Source organism: Rhinopithecus bieti, unplaced genomic scaffold, assembly GCF_001698545.2.
Source record: "Rhinopithecus bieti isolate Rb0 unplaced genomic scaffold, ASM169854v2 scaffold_72735, whole genome shotgun sequence".
Classification (NCBI taxonomy): Eukaryota; Metazoa; Chordata; class Mammalia; order Primates; family Cercopithecidae; genus Rhinopithecus; species Rhinopithecus bieti.
Genome location: NW_016827539.1, coordinates 351,533 through 371,594, shown reverse-complemented (window position 1 = coordinate 371,594; position 20,062 = coordinate 351,533). Strand labels below are relative to the sequence as shown.

Genomic DNA, 20,062 nt, shown 5'->3' with positions numbered 1-20,062 from the left:
CCTCCTTAATAGCTGGGATTACAGACATGCACCACCATGCCTGGTTAATGTTTTTTTTTTTTTTTTTCTATTTTTAGTGGAGATGGGATTTCTCCATGTTGGCCAGGCTGGTCTCAAACTCCTGACCTCAAATGATCTGCCTGCCTTGGTCTCCCAAAATGCTAAGATTAAGGCGTGAGCCACCACACCCGGCCCCACTCTTCCTTCTTAGATTCCCCATCAACCCTGGATTCCTTCTTCTGCAAAGCAGGGAGATTCAGGTCGGTCCAGTTCCCGCCACCACACTTCTCCCTAGGTCCATCAATGCTCAGAAGAATGAAAGGGCTTTTGTCCATTCATTTTATTGTCCTGACTGGGATGAATAAGTTTCTAAAATACAAATTTCTCCCTCCTCATACATGGAAAAGAAACTGACAGAGGCCCAAATCGTTTCCCAGCAGCCCAGAATTCCCAGGTAACTGACCAGTCTCCTGCCTCTGTCCTCATGCTGATCTATTTGTATGAGAAATTGGGGGAACCCCTTCCCTGGTCGTGGGGATGGCTGCCCACAGCCTCAGCTCCAGGAAGCACTAGGGGGTCACGGAGGCTGGACAGCAACTTAGGAAGTGGCCCCTAAATGACTCTACCCATGGGGGTCAGGCCGTCAGTGTGGCTCTGTAGAGAAGATATGAAGAGATTGGTCCTGGGATGGGGGAACACTTCAGAGCCACAGAAATGCCACGAGACAGTCAGCTACTGCCCCCCACAATCCCCGCAACTAGTTAAAATGCAGATTCCTGACCCCACCCTGAGTGAGGATTCAGGGTGAGGTGTGGGATCTGCAAACTTCAATTTCCCAGTGATCCTGATGTGGGATAGCCTAGAAAAATAGTTCCAGAGGCAATAATTTAGATCCTAAAACTGTGGGGAGTGGGGACAGGGTGAATCAGGTGCCCCCAGGTTCCACCCACCCCTCACTCTAGAACTAAGGCCTCCCAGGAGAGAGTGCTGAGGGAGCAATGACCAGGCCTGAGCCACGGTTCCGTCCCTGTCTTTCCACCAGCATTGAGTTGATGGGAGTCCAGCTGTTCTCTCCAGGGTGCAAGCAGGGAAGGGGTTCTTGGAGATAGAAGGGTGCTCCATTCAATGGGAGGCAGTTCTGGGCCCAGGGAGGTGCCCAGGCTGGGTGGCCTGGGAAGGAGGAGACAGGTGGCAGGGGAGGAACCGAAACAAGGTTAACAGGGTCTGGAGAGCAAGGATCATCCCTCCAGCCACTAATGCCACCACCCAGGACGTGGTGCATGGGTCCTCAGGGGTGATATCTGGGCTGGTTCCGGGTCTGGGTCCCAGGTTCCCACCAATGTGGCAATGACTGTAGAGGGGCATCCTGGGAGCAGAACGGGGTGAGAAACTGCGGGTGGGAGAGGGCAGGGCCCAGCTTCGCAGTGAAGCCTGTCCTCTAACGACCCAGGAACGCCAAGCACAGTGACCAGGCAGGGCAGGGCTGCGGAGAGTCCCGGGACTGCGCTCCGAAAAAAGCTGCCTTTTCCTGGAAAAGGACGGTCCTGCGGGGGCAGCTCGCCGCCAGGGACTGCCAACCCTCCGGGTGAGGCCGCAGGCCCGCCCCTTGTCCTCCCCGCCCCTCCCCGGGCTCGGGAGGCAGGGTCCTATCGCTCCCTGGTGGCTGCCGCGAGGGAACGACGGGGGCGGCGACCGACACGTGGACCCAGCGCGCGCGTCCCCTGGCAGCGGGTTCTGGTGGCACCGCCGGGGGCGGGAGACCCCGCGGAGACTGAGTCCAGCGCCAGGGCGACCAGTCCCCGCTGCCGCCGCCCCTGCGCGGGAGATCCACCCCGCTTAGTCCACGCCCAAGCCCCCGTCTGTGGGAACAGACAAGGGGCCTCCGCAGCGCCTCACAACCCCTGACCAGTCCAGCGGCGGGGGACTCGGCCGTGGCGGGCGCTGTTCAGTCTGGATGGCTTCCCCCATCAGCGGGAGGCGACAACCCTCACCAGCAGCGGCAAGAGGAGCAGCGGGAGGGGAGCGGGCCGCCGTCCTGAGGCCTGGTTGAGCTCGCACTGACAATCGCAGGCTCTGGACTCGGGGGTCGCTTTGGGGGGCCTGGGGGCGCGGGGACCAAAACTTGGGGCGGGGCAGTCCAGCCAGTTGGGCCCCATGGGCTGGGGGGCGTACGGCTCGGCCTTGATGCTGTTCTTGGGGAAGCGCCAGTAGTGGGCACCCTTGAAGAAGTAGGTGTCACCTGGGAGAGCAGAGCTTGAGTGCCGGTCCCGTCCCGCCCCGCCCCCCCACTGCCGAAGGACCCCCATCCCCGTAGGGTGGTCTCCATGTCCCCATTCCCCACACCCCTCTCCCCACGGCAGGCCTAGTAACCCGCAGGTCACCGCGCTTCCCACCTGCGTTGCTGACGGTGACATCGTCAGGGGAGGGGGGCGCGCCTTCCCAGAGGCTCAGGTCGCGAGGATAGCCGGGGTCCGGGCGCGCCGCCGCCTCATCGTAGCGCCAGTACTGCCGGCCGCGGACCAGGTAGGTCTTCCCGTTCTGTGGCCACGAGAACACGGCGTCCACCTCCTCTCCCGGGGGCAGCCCCAGCTCTGTGAGCGGCCGCGCCCCGCGCTCCAGCTGCCGGTCCTGGAACACCCAGAACTGGGGCCCTGCAGGGCAGAGGCCGGGAGGTCAGGGTGGGCTCCCCGCGCCGGCCCCAGCGCGCTCCGCCGCCCGCCCCACTCACCGCTGAAGAGGAGGATTCGGCCGTCTCCGTGCCGGGCATAGGCGGCCTGCACTACCCTCACCTGGGCAGGCAGCCCCTCCCAGAAGCGGTGCAGCCGCGCGGGCCGCGGGGACACTAGCTGTCCGGAGGGCTGGAGGCGCCAGAACCAGGGGCCTGCAGAGGACAAAGGAGTTCGCAGGAAGGCATGAGACAGCAGGAGGTCTCCTCCCGCAGGGTGTGTGGCTGGGTGGGGAGGGGTCCCATCTGGAAATCAAGGGTGCAATGGATCTAGGGTAGCCCATCCTGGCCTGCCTGGGACTCTTCCCTTTTTAGCACTAAAAGTCCCAGGGCTGTGCCTGGTGGCTCAGACCTGTAATGCCAGCACATTGGGAGGCTGACAATGGAGAATCACTTGAGCCAGGAGATTGAGACCAGCCTGGGCAGTATAGTGAGACTCCATCTCTACAAAATAAAAAAATAAATTACTAGCAAGGCGTGTTGGCATGTGCCTGTGGTCCCAGCTACTAGGGAGGCTGAGGTGGGTCGATCACTTGATCCCGGTATTTTGAGGCTGCAGTGAGCCATGATCACACCACTGCACTTCAGCCCAGGCAACAAAGCAAGACTCTGTCTCAAAGAAGAAGGAAAAAAGTTCCACTTCCAGGGTAAGCCCACAACCCCAGTGGGTCACTGAAGTGGGCAGGAAGCCAACATATATGAGACCACATGAAATGACTCACCTTTGAAGAAGAAAGTTTCCCCTCGGATGTTGGCGATGGCGTCAAAATTGCCCTCACATCGATCAGGAATGGGGAAGGACGGGCTGGGGAGGAAAGGAGAGGTGAGCGGGGGGGGGGCTTGTTTCCTCCAAGGCGGGGACCCCCACCATCCCCATCTCAGAGGACACTGAGGCTGGGCAGCTGGTCACCCAGTTGGTGGGGACTCACCTGTCTGGGGTGAGACTGGGGGCTGGGGAGGAGGAGCCAGGGGTTTCCTTGTGGGCTTGTCATATGGGGTTTGGGGTGCCTTCCCTGTGGGGAAAGAGTCAAGCAAGTGTGGGTCCCCTGGCCTGCTGCAGAGGTCACTGGATGGGGCAATGATGGTTTCGCAGCGGGTCCCTCTCCTCCTACCGTAGAGCTGCTGCAGGCCATCACGGTCATCCGGAGACAGGCGATACTTGTCAGGGTTGCCCACCGGACCCTGGTAGAAGGGCCTCATAATGGAGTTGGGGGCTGAGGAGTGGCCCAGGCCCAGGGCGTGGCCAAACTCATGGACAGCCACGGCAAACAGGTCGGTCCCCTCGCCATCTGCAGGAGAAAGAGGGCGGAAGCTGAGGCTGCCCCTGCCTGGGGAAAGGGGGCACAGGAAGGCCCTGCAAGTGTGGCTATGGCCAACAGGAACAGCAGGACACCCTCCAGAGGTAGCCTCAGCCTCCTCTGCCCAGGACCCCCCCGAACTCTCCATCGTCCCTGTCTCCAGTCACCCAGTCAGCATGGCTGTGCTGTCTCCTAAGCCCATTTTACAGAGGAGGAAACTGAGGCACAGAGACTTCAAGGTAGGTGGCCAGGTACCCTGGCTCTGCTGGCCTGCCTTTCATCAGGGGTTTCAATGGTCTTGGTCAAATCACATCTGCACTGATGAATTTCCCGGTCGACTGTAGGTTCTCTTGTTGCTCTGAGTCCTTTTTCTGAGAAACTGGGGGAAGTTTGGTGTTTCATTCAGAGCGATATCATTCATCTCTCACCTTCCTCCCTGCCTTGTCTCTCCTGGGCCATACTGGGCTTCCGGACCCTGCACCCCTTCCTGCACCCCTGTCACGCCATGTATCTGGGGGAAATTACACAACCACAACTGTGCAGCCGCAGCCCCACGAGATTCCCAGAGGGCAGTCCACAGGGGCCCCGGTACCTCCTATCATCCTTGCCCCAGGCTCTGGCAGGCAGCTCCTGCATGCTTCCCTCAGCCCCATGGCAGGCTCACAGCCCCTTGAGCTTCCAGTCAATCCCAGCCCCCAATTCTCAAATGATAAATGTGTTTCCTGTTTCATCAAGACAGGACATCAATGTTATCTGTAACTTCCGGTGCACTGGGGCACACAGCTGCATCTCCCCATGCTCACCTCCTGCCTCTTGCTGTGCTCAGTGTGAGGACTTAGCCTGGATCACCTCCTCCAGGACAAGAACAACCTACCCTCATCTGTCCATCCAATCTACCCACCCATCCATCCCTGCCTCTGGGCATGTATCCTTCCATCCATCCATCCCCCGCCTCTGTGCATGCATCTGTCCGTCCATCCATCCCTGCCTCTGTGCATGCATCTGTCCGTCCATCCATCCCTGCCTCTGTGCATGCATCTGTTAGTCTATCCATCCCCGACTCCTTCTTTGTATCAGCTCATCCAGTGTTCAGTGCTCACAACTCCCTCATCCTAACACGCTCATTGGACCTATTCCCTCCCCTCACCCCACGCGGCTCTCTGCCCTCCCTTCCCAGTCAAGTTCTCCAGCCAGTGGTCTCAACTCAATCTTCACTTCCTCTGCTCCTCTCATGCCCAAGCCCACTGTGGCCTAAATTCTTCCCCAACGCGCTGGGTCTACAGGCACTAAAAAGGTGACTTTGTCCCTGGATGACCAAATACAAGCCAATGTAACTTACTGGGCTTGTTTTTCCCCCAGCCACGGCTGACCACTTCCTCCTTCACTCTTTGGGCTCAGTCTTTCTCCATCTCTGTTGATGCCACCTACCCCTTCATGGTGGGGTTCTCTGTAGCTCTGTATCTGACCGTCACGTTCCACCCTTTCCTCCCAGAAGCTCGCCAGCCCCCATGGACTGCTGGCTCTCAAGGCGGCCACTAGCCCAGCTCTGACAGCAGATGGCAATGCACACTATGCGGCCCGGGGCAGGCCCTGTGCTGAGAGGCATGGGGGAATCGCTCATTTCATCGGCAAGCCCATGCCAACAGCAGGCACCATTCTCCTTGCATTTCTCAGGCAAGGAACCTGAGACAATGAGGTGAAGGAAGTTGTTCATTACGAGGGGAAGAACCCTGACTTACTTGAATTCAACTTTGAAGCCCACATCCTCTTTTTGTGTGTGTGTGACAGGGTCTTACTATGTCACCCAGGCCGCAGTGCAGTGGTGTGAACACAGCTCATTATAGTCTCAACCTCCCTGACTCAAGCAATCCTCCCATTTCAGCCTCCTGAGTAGCTGGGACTACAAGCATGTGCCTCCACGCCTGGCCGAAGCCCACATCTTAATGTTGCGGCACACAGCCTCCCCAGCTTTTGCCTCGCCCAAGCCCTCCGCAGGACCTAGGCACCTTCCTGCCTGCCCCTTTCCCCCCGTCGCTCAGGCTCCCCAGCAGCCCACAGCCAACGTAGTTAATACAGGGCTACAAAGAGCTGGGCCTGGCCTCAGGCAGGATCGCCTCCCTGGCATTGCCATCCCTGCTGCAGAGCTCCCATGGGATCAGGCTCCTCTCCAGCTGAGACCACATCCTCACTCAGCTTCTAGACTGTTCCTGCTTCCCATCCCCCTCAGCATATGGCCCCTGAGAAACTGCCTGCACAAGAATTTCCCTCTGGAGCTCCACCTCTGGGGAACCTGACCTCAGACAGAGGAGACCAAGCTCTAGGGCAGGATCCCCAACTTCCTGGGCCCCACCTGCATGGCCAGCCCGGAGCTCTGCAGACTCCCACCCAGACCTGCACTCGTGCCTGCCTTCTGCAAGCCTGCTCCTCCCTCTCCCACTCTCCCACCTGCATTAACAGCACCACCAGAACACCATCCTCCAAAGGCCCCAGCCTCATCTCTCCTGTCACCAGGATCCAGCCAGATCTCAATCCGTGCCCATCCTAACTGAACCTCCCTCAGATCCATCCACTGGCCCCTTCCCCGGGAGCACACTCCACCATCTCGTGCCTGGACCGTGAGAGAACTTCCTGCCTCCCTGCCTCTATCCTAACCCTGGACCCTGCTGAAGTTGATGATAGTTCCAGAATGCAAAACCCCTTGATGATTCCCCAACTGAACAAAGGCTTCCACATGCTTTCAAGGCCCTTGGTGATCCGGGACCTGCCACCTTCTGCAGTCTCCCTACTGATGCCATAGTTTTGGCTTCCGGCCTCAGATGTCCCAGGTCATTTCCCTGCTCACTGGCTCCTTGTACCCCTGACTCAGCGGACTCGCTGCTTTCCTATTGGATCTCAACCCTGTGTACCCGGGGAGAGCGGAACCCTGTATGTCTGGTCTTGTGCTAGTAGGCGCTCAGTGTGTACATGTGGATATTCACATATATATATATATATTTGAGATGGAGTTTTGCTCTTGTTGCCCAGGCTACAGTGCAGTGGCACGGTCTCGGCTCACTGCAACCTCTGCCTCCTGGATTCAATAGATTCTCCTGCCTCAGCCGCTCCAGTAGCTAGGATTACAGGTGTGCGCCACCACACCCGGCTAATATTTTGTATTTTTTAGTAGAGACGGGGTTTCAACATGTTGGTCAGGCTGGTCTCAAACTCCTGACCTCAGGTGATCTGCCCGCCTCTGCCTCCCAAAGTGCTGGGATTACAGGCGGAAGCAACGGCGCCTGGCCTATATTCATATATATATTGAGGGAATGAAGTCACCTCTTCTAGGAAGCCTCCTCTTGCCCAAGAGCTTTGGGCCAACATCTCTGAGCCCCTGCAGGCTTGAGGACTTCCTCTGCTGGGACTCTGTGCAGCTGTGTCACTGTGGGTTTTGTCATTGCCAGTCACTCTTCTGACTCAGCTGCCAGGTAAAGATTTGTTTTCATCTCTGTAAGCCCCCAACTCTGGACTGGAGCTAAGCACCTGCTAGACCTCTGTGATGGTCAATTTGGCCCAGCTGTCGTGCCCAGCTGGTTGGTGAAACACCAGTCTAGATGCTATGGTGAAGGTGCTTTGTAGATGCAATTAACATCTACAATCAGTTGACCTTAAGTCAAGTAGATCATGCTCCATAGTGTGGCTGGGGGTGGGGTGGGGGCAGAGCCAATTGGTTCAAGGCCTTGAGAGCAAAAGCTAAGGTTTTCTGGAAAGGAAGGAATTCTGCCTCCAGACTGTCACTGAAATCTGGAGTTGCCAGCCTGCCATACAAATTTTGGACTTGCTAGCCCCTACAATCCTGTGAGCCAATTCCTTAAAACAAATCTCTTTACATACACACACACATACACACACCCCTCCCCATACACACATACACACACAGACACATCCCCCACACACACATCCTATTGGTTTTGTTTCTCTGGAGATCCCCCAGCTGATAGAGCCTCCATCAATAAATATAAGTTAAACCTAATTATTGGCCAGGAGTGGTGGCTCATGCCTATAATCGCAACGCCTTGAGAGACCAAGATGGGAGGATCACTTGAGCCCAGGAGTTCAAGACCAGCCCTGGCGACACAGTGAAGCCCGGTCTCTACAAAAAATTTTAAAACTAGCCAGGTGTGGTGGTGCACATCTGTGGTCCTGGCTACGTGGGTGGCCGAGGAAGGAGGATTGCTTGAGCCCAGGAGGTGAAGGCTGCAGTGAGCTGTGATTGTGCCACTGCACTCCAGCCTGAGCAAGATAATGAGATCCTGTTTCTACAAAAAGTTAAAAAAAAAAAGCCAGGTATGAAGGTGTGCACCAGTGATCCCAGCTACTCTGGAGACTGAGGTGGGAGGATTGCTTGAGCCAGAAGTTCATGGTTGCAGTTAGCTCTGATTGCACCACTGCACTCTAGCCTAAGGAACAGAGCAAGACCTTGTTTTTTTGTTTTTTTGTTTTTTTGTTTTTTTGAGACGGAGTCTGGCTCTGTGGCCCAGGCTGGAGTGCAGTGGCGCGATCTTGGCTCACTGCAAATTCCACCGGGTTCATGCCATTCTCCTGCCTCACCCTCTGGAGTAGCTGGGACTATAGGCCACGCGCCACCGCGCCCGGCTAATTTTTTGTATTTTTAGCAGAGACGGGGTTTCACCGTGTTAGCCAGGATGGTCTCGATCTCCTGACCTTGTGATCCACCCGCCTTGGCCTCCCAGAAAACTTATTCTGGCCGAGACCAGACCTGGCAAGAGGATCTCTCATAAGAAAGGAGATTTTACCTGTTGACCCAAAAGTCCAGGTCTCCTCATCGTCAAAGTGAGTGTCCCCGGAGATGGGGTGCTCCCCAGGGAAGAAGGCATGGGCTAGAGTGCCCCCCAAGCCGTCGAAGGGGTAGCTGTCCTGGTGGAAGGCGCGGGCAAAGTCGATGAGGATGTCGGGCTCCTGGGCCTGGGGGGAATCCACCTCATGAAATGTGAGGTCTGACTCCATGCCCCAGGCCATCAGGGCATAGTTCATGAGGACCCGCACGGTCTCCTGGCTCAGCTGGGAGCTCTGGGGGAAGGAACGTACCCTGGGGAGAGGGGAGCAAGGCGTAAGGGTAGCCGTGGAGGGAGCAGGCAGCCATTCAAAGCTGGAGCCCAGCAGGCAGGCCCAGGGTGCGAGTGGGCCCTGGGACCTACCTCCATGTCAGGGTTCGCTTCTTCCACACGCTGCCGCTCAGAGCATACCGGCGACGCCGCCTGACCAGCCCCGCCACCCCCAGCACGTCAGGCAGGGAGCAGCGGGGCTTTCGCATGGTGGCCACTGTCCCTGGGTCTGTGGGAGACATTTGGCGATGTCGGGGAAGGGGGTGCACAATAGGAGAGCCTGCCTTAATCATAGCACCAGTCAACGTTCTACATGGGAAAACTGAGGCTCAGAGGGCTTAAGAAACGTGTCCTCGAAGGCCCCACAGCCCAGATTTGAACCCAGGCAGTCTGTCTCTGGAAGCCAGCTCCTACCAAGCTATTCCCACTGCCCTCTGGAGTGGCGTCACCTGGCCTGGGACAAACTGGCTGCATGCAGGTGGTGCTCAGAGGCTCAGGCCAGGATTTCGCATCCAGCTTTCCTGGGCCCTGGTGGGCAGACTCTGGAGAAAGGAGCCCTGGGTATGCAGTGAGGACCTTTGAGGCTGGAACCCTCTGGGAGCTGTGCAGGCCTCACACCATCACTGCCAAGCTCTCCTCAAACCCAGATTAAGTCCAAAGTCCCCTGGCCGGCTGGGTCTCTGGCCTCCCGTGGCAAGCCACCCCCTCCCGGGTTAGGTCTCTCCGGGGTCCCCTTTCCCAGTCAGGCGCCATCCCCAGTAGCCTCATCTCCAAATTAAGGTCAAACTGCGCCTCATTTGTTGAGGCAGCAAATAGTAGTGAAGGACATATAGATGCCAGATAGTGTTCTAGGCTGTTCGTGAGTCACCAGGACAGAGAAAGGGCCTACCTTTCCTTGTAGTGAGCCAGATCCTTCAAATTCCCTCTTCTTGCCCACTTAATCCCACAGAAGAGTTCCCTGGCCCTGCCTCCAAAATATACACCCCGAATCTAACTACTCCGGGCCACATACGCCACCCATCCTCCTGCCACCATCCCTCGTGTGGACTCTGCAGCCGTCTTCCGCCTGGTCTCAAGGCTCCTGCCTTTCATTCTCCATCAGGACTCAGAGGAAGCTTAAAACTGCAAGTCAAGGCGGGGCACAGTGGGTAATTCCTGTAATCCCAGCACTGTGGGAGGCCAAGGTGGACTGATCGCTTGAGACTAAGAGTTTGAGACCTGCTTGGCCAACAAGGCAAAACCCTGTCTCTACTAAACATACAAAAAAATTAGCTGGGCATGGTGGCGGGTGCCTGTAGTCCCAGCTACTCAGGAGGCTGAAGCACGAGGATCACTTGAACCTGGGAGGCAGAGGTTGCAGTGAGCCGAGATTGCGCCACTGTACTCCAGCCTGTGCGACAGAGAGAGACTCTGTCAAAAAAAAAAAAAAAAAGAACTGCAAGTCATACCAAGTTCCAAGTTACTTCCCTTCTGAGAAACACTTGCGCAGTTGCTAATCACCCTTGGAATCAACCCCAATCACCTTTCAGGGCCCTTGGCTGAGGCCTCTCGCCAGAGCTCTTCAATGCTCCTTTCGCTCCAGGCACGCAAGCTTGTGCGTGCCATGGGGTCTTTGCACTTGCCTGGGACATTCTTCTTCCACATCTTCCCATGGCTGGTTCCTCCTCTTTGTGGTCTCAGCTCATATGACACTTTTCAGAGGGACCTGCCCTAACCTGACCAGCCCCTCAGTGCCAATAGCATTTTATTTTTTTCCAAACACTCACCACTATCTGAAATTATCTTGCATATTTATGTTCTTGATCTGTCTCTCTCTCCCTCGAGAAAGCTAGCTGCATGAGAGCAGGAACCTTACCGACTTTATTTATTACTATACCATTGGAGCTGAAAGGGCATGGCATCTAAGAGATGCTCAAAGTGTATTTTGTTAGAGAGACTGGGTCTCCATGTGTTGCCCAGGTTGGAGTGCAGTGGTGCAATGATAGCTCACTGCAGCCTTGAACTCCTGAGCTTAAGCAATCTTCCCACCTCAGCGTTCTGAGTAGCTGGGACCACAGGCCTATGCCACTACACTCGGGTAAGTTTAAAAAAACCAGGCTTTAGGCCAGGTGCAGTGGCTCACGCCTGTAATCCCAACACTTTGGGAGGTGGAGGCGGACGGATCATGAGGTCAGGAGATCAAGACCATCCTGGTTAACACGGTGAAACCCCATCTCTACTAAAAATACAAAAAATTAGCCAGGCCGGGTGGCGGGCGCCTATAGTCCCAGTTACTCGGAGGCTGAGGCAGGAGAATGGCGTGAACCTGGGAGGTGGAGTTTGCAGTGAGCCGAGATTGCACCACTGCACTCCAGCCTGGGCAACAGAGTGAGACTCCGTCTCAAAAAAAAAAAAAAAAAAAAATCCTTAGAGGGCTGGGCACGGTGGCTCACACCTGTAATCCGAGCACTTTGGGAGGCTGGCCACCTGAGGTCGGGAGTTCGAGACCAGCTTGACCAACATGGAGAAACCTCCTCTCTACCAAAAATACAAAATTAGCCTGGCATGGTGGCGCATGCCTGTAATCCCAGCTACTCGGGAGACTAAGGCCGGAGAATCACTTGAACCTGGGAGGCGGAGGTTGCAGTGAGCCAAGATCCTACCATGGCACTCCAGCCTGGGCATCAAGAGCAAAACTCTGCCTCAAAAAAAAAAAAAAAAAAAGTCCTTAGAGAGTGGGGGGCGTCTCACTTTGTTGGCCAAGCTGGTCTCAAACTCCTGGCCTCAAGCAATCCTTGAGTCTCCGCCTCCCAGAGCCCTAGGATTACAGGCATGAGCCACCAGGTTCTTGATAAATGCTTATGGAAAGATGAATGTCTGAGGCCCTCTGGGGTTGGGGCCTGAAATCAGCATTTTCACAGCTCCGTGTTCCAGGAGCACGCTGAGGTCTAAAGACTGTAGGGCGGTGGTCAGGCTGTATGCAGAGGCAGGGCTGGGGAGGGGTGGGGGCCACCTACCCATGCGGCCGGTCTCAGGCAGCCCCGCGAACCTCTGCATGACCTTGATGGCATCGCGCAACTTCGCAGGGCTCTGCAGCTGGGCCTGGGCAGGGTTGGGTGGCGGCAGGTAACCATAGCGCGTCAGCCAGTCCTAGGGCATCGGAGGGGACAGGTGAAGCGAGCTGGTGAAAAGTATGGGCTCTCCCTGCGCACCACCATCCTGGCAGCCCTGCCCCTCTCAGGCACCCAGAGCCCAGGGCCCCAGCCCCGGATGCCTTCAGTCCCGGGTTTGTCAGGCTTTGTCTGGACTTGAGCTCCTCACCTCAGCTCCTTTCCAGAGCTTCAAATCCCAGCCCCAAACCTCCCCACAGACGCAAGAATCCGGGAGCGCAGACTCCATCCTCAATCACTCTTTGGATATAGGAATCTTGCCCCTGCTTTCCCCGGACCCAGGAGTCCGGACCCGGCTTCCCTCTCTCAACCTCCCTGCAGACCCCAAGAACCTGCAGACCCTAAGAGCCTGCGGACCCCGAGCTCACCACGCCCAGGCTCACGTCCTGCGCCGAAGGCTTCGGGGCGCGCGCGGGCGGTGGCAGCAGCGGGAGCAGCAGCGCCAGAAGCCGGAGCCGCAGCCGCAGCACCCGCGGCCGCATGGCGCCCCCGAGCCCTGGCCGCCGGCGGGGTTCGAATGGGGCCTGGCTGGGGCCGCCCCGGGGACCTGGGGAAAGAGATCCGGGCCTGGAGAGGGCCGGGGGCACCCGGCACGGAGCAGGGAGGGATGGGCTGGAGGGCTGGGGTATGTTCGAGGGTCCTGGAAAGCCCGCGGTGGAGTCAACGGAGGGTCCAGGAGGGCCAGGGTCGCGCCGCTGGGTCGGGTGGGCCTGGGAATCCCAGGACGGTAGAGGGACGCGGGAGCGGCGCAGCCTCTCGGGGTCCCGGGGCTCTGCGCCGGCGGCCTCTCCTCTCCGGGCGCGAGCGGAGGGCTGGGTGGGGCGGGCCGGGCCGGGCGCACCCCGATAAGCGGTAAGGGCGCGGCAAGGGAAATGGCCCAATCTTCGGACGTCCAGGGACAAGGGGCGGGCCAAGAGGTGGCTCCTGCCCGACCCAGAGACCCTCCTCCGACGCAGGACGCCAGGGCGGGGGCCGGGGGTCCACGGCTCCAACTCCCTCGTTCGCAAGTTTCTCTTCCCAGATCCCCTCTCCTGTGGGACTCCCCGGGGCAGGGCTCGCTTCTGCTTTCTTGAAGCCGCGCGGCCTGGGGGAGGGCGGCCCGGGCCTCCGACTCGGCCAGCCCTCCCCATCCCTGTATCCCGCCCCGCTCCATCCCCCCAGGACCGGTGCTGCGGGTTGTCTGAGAGCCGGGGGGATTTCCGGGCAGCAGGAGGCTGGGAAGGAAGCCTCCTTTCCTGCGGGGTCCCGGTCCGCCCTCCGCCCCGCCAGCTCCAGCTGTGCGCGGTTGCAGCTGCCGGAGGGCCGGATACTCAGTCCCCCAACCCACGTGAGCTGCGCGCGGGACTCGGCCTGGGCAAGCGGGAGTTTGGGCCCGTCTAGATCCCGGGAACAGGAGCTGCTCTGCGACTGCGCCCGTCTCCCCAGGTGCCGGACATTTAAATGCAGCAACCACTACGCGGAAGCCGCAGCGCCGGCCAGTGCCGGGAGCCGGGGACAGGGGAGTGAGTGGGCGGGGGAGATCCGGGAAGCTGAGACCTGTGGGTCTGCGAGCCGCCCTCTTCCGCGCCGAGAGCACCGGGCTAGGAGGCCGAACAGGTGGGGAAGGAACTGGAGGAAGCGGGCGGGAGGCTTCCTGGGGAGGGCGGGTGGGCGAGTATGTTACTAACTGCTCAGTCCTGGAGCAGCTGAGGGGCACCCGCCAGGGCTGCTCACAAAATAAACAGCGAGCAGGATGCGGAGCTGGAGATGCAAAGGCAAACACTGCGATCCAGCGCCGGCTCGCAGGGGCCGCCAGAAAAAAACACCACAGACTGGGAGGCTCAGTCAGAAGTTTACGTTCTCACAATTCTGGAAGCTGGAAGGCCAAGATCAAGGTGCCTGCGGGGCTGGTTTCTCCTGAGGCCTCCTCCTGGGCGTGCAGATGGGCGTCCTCTTGCTGTTCCCGCAGGCGGTCGTTCCCCTGTGCCTGCACACCTCAGAGGTCTCGACCTCTTTTTATTTTTATTTTTTTTTGAGACGGAGTCTTGCTCTGTTGCCCACGCTGGAGTGCAGTGGTGCGATCTCGGCTCACTGCAAACTCCGCCTCCCGGGTTCACGCCATTCTCCTGCCTCAGCCTCCGAGTAGCTGGGACTACAGGCACTTGCCACCAGGCGCGGCTAATTTTTTGTATGTTTAGTAGAGTCGGGGTTTCACCATGTTAGCCAGGATGGTCTTGATCTCCTGACCTCGTGATCCGCCCTCCTGGGCCTCCCAAAGTGGTGGGATTACAAGCGTGAGCCACCGCCCCGGCCATCGACCTCTTGTAAGAAGTCAATCATGTTACAAGGGACCACCCTAAAAGCCATCTTACAAGGGACCACCCTAAAAGCTTCATTTTAACTTAATCACTTTTTGATCAGCTCTATCTCCAACTACAATCACATTCTGAGGTATTGAGGCTTTAACATACAAATTGTTCTTCTCTCTCTGGTGTTTTTGTTTGTTTTGTTTTGTTTTTTGTTTGTTTGTCTGTTGGTTTTGAGCTGGGGTCTTGCTCTGTCTCCCATGCTAGAGTGCAGTGGTGTGATCATGGCTCACTGCATCCTCGCAATTCTAGGCCCAAACAGCCTTCCTGTCTCAGCCTCCCAAGTAGCTGGGACTGCTGGCCCAAGCCACCATGCCCATCTTTTTTCTTTCTTTTTTTTTCTGGTAGAGACGGGGCCTACCTGTGTTGCTCAGGGGTTTCTTGAACACCTAGGCTCAACCAGTTCTCCTGCCTCAGGCTCACAAAGTGCTAGGATTACAGGCCTGAGCCACCATCCCAGGTTCAACATAGGAATGTTGACAGGGCACAATTTATTCCATAACAGATCCCATGTTTGTCATCAGATTGGCAAAATTTTGAAGTCTGACAATGCCAAGTATTGGACAGGTGTGGCCCAGATGAAATTTGTTCTGTAGCCAGGTGTGTGGTGACTCACACCTATAATCCCAGCACTTTGGGAGGCCAAGGCAGGAGGATCCTTTGAGGCCTGGAATTTGAGGGAGACCCAGCCTGGGCGACATACTGAGACCCTATTTCTACCAAAAACGGAAAGAAATAAATTGATGCTCTGCAGGAGAGGCAGCATTTGTTCATATAGAAATAAAATAAATAAATAAAAAGAAATTCACTCTCTGCAGATAGAAGCATGTTTTGTGATTTACCCTATGTCCCAAATTTGGTTCAGATTAGAGACTAATAAGGCCACAAGCACACCAAGAGAATAAGAAGAGTTTGATTACTCAACGATGAGGCTTTCTAGGAGAGCAGAGTGGGCTTCCAGGCAGCTCTGAAAGTGGTTTGAGAAAGCAAGGAGGGTTTTGTTGTTGTTTTGTGTGTGGGGGGGGGGGGGGGGGGGCGGGTTTTAATGGAGTCTCACTCTGTCGCCCAGGCTGGAGTGCAGTGGCACGATCTGGGCTCACTGCAACCTCCGTCTCCCAGGTTCAAGTAATTCAAGGAGGGGCTTTTATTGTTGTTAGGGGATAAAGTGGGATGAAGGTCCCTTCCAACCAGCCAGGGCTTTCCTAATTTAAATTTCTCTGTAGTGCAAGGGAGAGAGCACCAGGGCCTTCGGATTAGCTTGCCAAGATGTGGGTACAAGGAGAAGAGAGGCAGGGGCTTTAAAGCTGCCAGCTGTAAAACATCAGAAAGGGAGTCAGATACTTTATACCTAGTATAAATTAAAGCCTGTGCGTTAGGCCAGGCTTAGTGGCTCATGCCTGTAATCCCAGCACTTTGGGAGGCCAACACAGGCAGATCGCTTGGGACCTGGCATTCGAGACCAGCCTGGACAATATAGTGAGACCCTGTCTCTACAAAAAATACACAAATTAGCTGGGAATGGTGGTACACACCTATAGTGCCAGCTACTTGATAGGCTGAGGCGGGAGGATAACCTGTGTCCGGGACATTGAGGCTGCAGTGAGCTGTTCCTGCACCACTGAGCTCCAGCTAAGTGACAGAGTGAGACTCTGTCTTAAAAATAAATAAGCCGGCTGGGCGCGGTGGCTCAAGCCTGTAATCCTAGCACTTTGGGAGGCCAAGGCGGGTGGATCACAAGGTCAGGAGATCAAGACCATCCTGGCCAACACGGTGAAACCCCGTCTCTACTAAAAAGACAAAAAAATTAGCCGGGCGTGGTGGCGGGCGCCTGTAGTCACAGCTACTTGGGAGGCTGAGGCAGGAGAATGGCGTGAACCTGGGAGGCGGAGCTTGCAGTGAGCCGAGACTGCGCCACTGTACTCTAGCCTGGGTGACAGAGAGAGACTCCATCTCAAAAAATAAATAAATAAAATAAAAATAAAACAATAAAATAAATAAGCCAGGCAAGGTGGCTCACGCCTGTAATCCCAGCACTTTGGGAGGCCGAGGTGGGTGGATCACTTGAGGCCAGGAGTTCCAGACCAGCCTGGCCAATGTGGCGAAACCCCATCTCTACTAAAAGTACAAAAAATGAGCCATATGTGGTGGCAGTCACCTGTAATCCCAGCTACTGGTGAGGCTGAGGCAGGAGAATCACTTGAACCCGGGAGGTGGAGGTTGCAGTGAGCCAAGATCACACCACTACACTCCAGCCTGGGCAACAGAGCACGACTCTATCTTGAAATAAATGAATAAATAAATAAAAATATGCAGGCACAATGGCGTGTGCCTGTAGTCCCACCTACTTGAGAGGCTAGGGTGAGAGGATCACTTGAGCCAGGGAGATGAAGGCTGCAATGAGCCATGATCATGCCACTGCATTCCAGCCTCAGTGACAGTGAAAGACCCTCTCTCAAGAAAATAATAATAAAATATGAAGATAATACCTGTGCTTTGAACACCAGCTTGGCCATACTGACTAGCGTCGAAGGGCCGGGCATCTGTGATCAGGATGGCTGCCATTCCTTTGCTACTCCTCTCAGTAGAGGTGGAATCTCATCCTCTCTGCCTGAGCCTGGGCGGGCCTCAGTGCCTCCCTTGACCAGAAGAATGGTGTAGAAGTGATGGTTCTAGGACCTCCAAGGTAGGTCTTAAGAAGCCTTACAGCTTCTACCAAAGCCTTCCGGAACCTCACATTAGAAGAAGTCGGCCATGATATAGGAAGTCTGGGACAGACCTACTGTGAGGAGGTCCAGGCAGGCCACATGCAGAGGCTGTGTGGAAAGCGAAATGCTGCCGGGCCCCGCTGATCCAGCCATCCAGCCCAGGCACTCGACATGGGCATAAACAGTCCCAGCCACGTCTCCCTGCAACTTAATGAGATCATGGCAGCAAGAACTGCCCAAAACAACTCAACCTGCCTGCAAAACTGAGAGAGAGAAAAGCCAATTGTCTTTTTATTTATTATTTATTTTGAGGCAGAGTCTCCCTCTGTCATCCAGGCTGGAGTACAGTGGCGCAATCACAGCTCACTGCAGCCTCCACCTCCTGGGCTCAAGTAATCCTCCATCTTAGCCCCCAAGTAGCTGAGACTATACACATGCACCACCATGCTGAGTTAATTTTTATAGAGATGGGGTCTCATTGGCCAGGTGTGGTGGCTCATGCCTGTAATCCCAACACTTTGGGAGGCCAAGGTGGTCAGATCACAAGACCAAGAGATCGAGACCATCCTGGCCAACATGGTGAAACCACGTCTCTACTAAAAAAAAACGAAAATTAGCTGGGCATGGTCGTGCGTACCTGTAGTCCCAGCTACTTGGAAAGCTGAGGCAGGAGAATCACTTGAACCCAGAAGGTGGAGGTTGCAGTGAGCTGAGATCGTGCCACTGCCCTCCAGCCTGGCAACAAAGTGAGATTCCGTATCAAAAAAAAAAAGAGAGAGAGAGAGAGACGGGGTCTCACTATGTTGCCCGGGCTGGTCTTAAACTCCCGGGCTTAAGTGATTCTCCTGCCTCAGTCTCCCATAGTGCTGAGATTACAGGAATGAGCCACTGCTCCTGGCCACAAACTGTTGTCATAAGCCTGTAAATTGTGGAGTAGTGATGCCACAAGAGATTACTGGAACTCTCACCCACTAATTTGACTTCTAGGTGGTGACAGAGTGAGAATTCCGCCTGTGTGTCCATGGAGATCTATGTACAAGGATGTTCTCTCATACTCCTATGAGAAATGGGAGTGCAGAAATAGTGGGAGTTTGTTTTTATCATATTACGTTCTTTATGTTTGTTTGTTTGCTTTTATTTATTTATTATTTTTTGTGTTTGGGGGGGTTGTTTTTGTTTTTTCATCTTTTTGTTTTGTTTTTTTCTAGGAGTTTAAACATTGGATGGGTTACTATGCAGTGCTTAATAAACACGAGCTCAACCCAGATGCATCATCCTGGATACATCTCAGGAATAATTTTTTTTTTTCTTAGACAGGGTCACGCTCTGACACCCATGCTGGAGTCCAGTGGCGCAATCACAGCTCACTGCAGCCTCGGACTCCTGGGCTCAGTTGATACTCCTGCCTTGGCTTCCCAAAGCATTGGGATTACAGGAACAAGGCACTGCACCTGGTCTCAGAAACGTTTTAGAAACAACTGCCTGAATTATTCAAAACGTGTGAATGCCCTGAAGGACACAGAAGAAGGCAAGGTGACTAACCCCGTCTCTACTAAAAACACAAACAGTTATCCGGGCGAGGTGGCGGCGCCTGCAGTCCCAGCTACTGGGGAGACTAAGGCAGGAGAATTGTGTGAGCCCGGGAGGCGGAGCTTCCGAACCCAGATCGCACCACTGCATTCCAGCCTGGGCGACAGAGCAAGACTCCGTCTTAAAAAAAAAGAAAGACTAAATTAAAATGACAGCTAAAGGCCGGGTACAGTGGCTCGTGCCTGTAATCCCAGCACTTTGGGAGGCCGAGGCGGGCAGATCACGAAGTCAGGAGATCAAGGCATCCTGGCTAACACAGTGAAACCCTGTCTCTACTAAAAATACAAAAAAATTAGCCAGGCGTTGTGGTGGGCACCTGTAGTCCCAGCTACTTGGGAGGTTGAGGCAGGAGAATGGCATGAACCCGGGAGGTGGAGCTTGCAGTGAGCCGATATCGTGCCACTGGACTCCAGCCTGAGCAACAGAGCAAGACTCCGTCTCAAAAAAAAAAAAAAAAAAACAAGATGGCTAAATGAAATATATGACCTTGGATTGGATCCTGGATTTTTAATTGTTTTCTTTTTGAGACAGAGCCTCGCTCTGTCACCCAGGCTACAATGTGGTGATGCCATCTTGGCTTACTGCAGCCTCCGCCTCCCAGGTTCAAGCGATTCTCCTGCCTCAACCTCCGGATTAGCAGGGGTTATGGGTGTATACCACTACACCTGGCTAATTTTTTGTTTGTTTGTTTGTTTGTTTTGAGACGGAGTCTCGCTCTGTCGCCCAGGCTGGAGTGCCGTGGCACAATCTGGGTTCACTGCAAGCTCCGCCTCCTGGGTTCACGCCATTCTCCTGCCTCAGCCTCCCGAGTAGCTGGCACTACAGGCACCCGCCACCACGCCCAGCTAATTTTTTGTATTTTTAGTAGAGACGGGGTTTCAATGTGTTAGCCAGGATGGTCTCAATCTCCTGACCTCGTGATCCACCCACCTCGGCCTCCCAAAGTGCTGGGATTACAGGCGTGAGCCACTGTGCCTGGCCTAATTTTTGTATTTTTAATACCGATGGGGTTTCACCATGTTGGTCAGGCTGGTCTTGAACTCCTGACCTCAGGTGATCCACCCACCTGGGCCTCCCAAAGTGCTGGGATTATAGGCGTGAGCCACCGCACCTGGCCTGGATCCTGGACTTAAAAAGTAATCTAAAGC

The 20,062-nt window shown here is 55.6% G+C and overlaps 2 protein-coding genes across 5 annotated transcripts in view; one reads left to right on the top strand and one right to left on the bottom strand.

The window, feature by feature from the left end:
• Nucleotides 1-325: 325 nt before the first annotated feature.
• MMP25 (matrix metallopeptidase 25) lies at nucleotides 326-13,504 on the bottom strand. The gene is made up of 10 exons (XM_017863895.1): nucleotides 12,643-13,504; nucleotides 12,122-12,254; nucleotides 9,219-9,354; nucleotides 8,817-9,109; nucleotides 3,838-4,014; nucleotides 3,651-3,738; nucleotides 3,448-3,530; nucleotides 2,729-2,881; nucleotides 2,394-2,651; nucleotides 326-2,239 (listed from the first exon to the last, which is right to left on the bottom strand). Exons 1-10 carry the CDS (start codon nucleotides 13,402-13,404, stop codon nucleotides 1,968-1,970), a joined length of 2,355 nt encoding a protein of 784 aa, XP_017719384.1. The 5' UTR covers nucleotides 13,405-13,504; the 3' UTR covers nucleotides 326-1,967.
• A 294-nt stretch (nucleotides 13,505-13,798) lies between these two features.
• The window catches only part of BICDL2 (BICD family like cargo adaptor 2), a 23,280-nt gene continuing 17,016 nt past the window's right edge, over nucleotides 13,799-20,062 (top strand). For 3 of the 4 annotated variants that reach the window (XM_017863884.1, XM_017863880.1, XM_017863878.1), the window contains exon 1: nucleotides 18,723-18,857. The gene's annotated coding sequence lies outside the window, so the exon portion shown is untranslated. Of the gene's footprint in view, nucleotides 13,871-18,722; nucleotides 18,858-20,062 lie in introns of those variants that run through there. The other variant, XM_017863879.1, reaches the window with a different exon arrangement.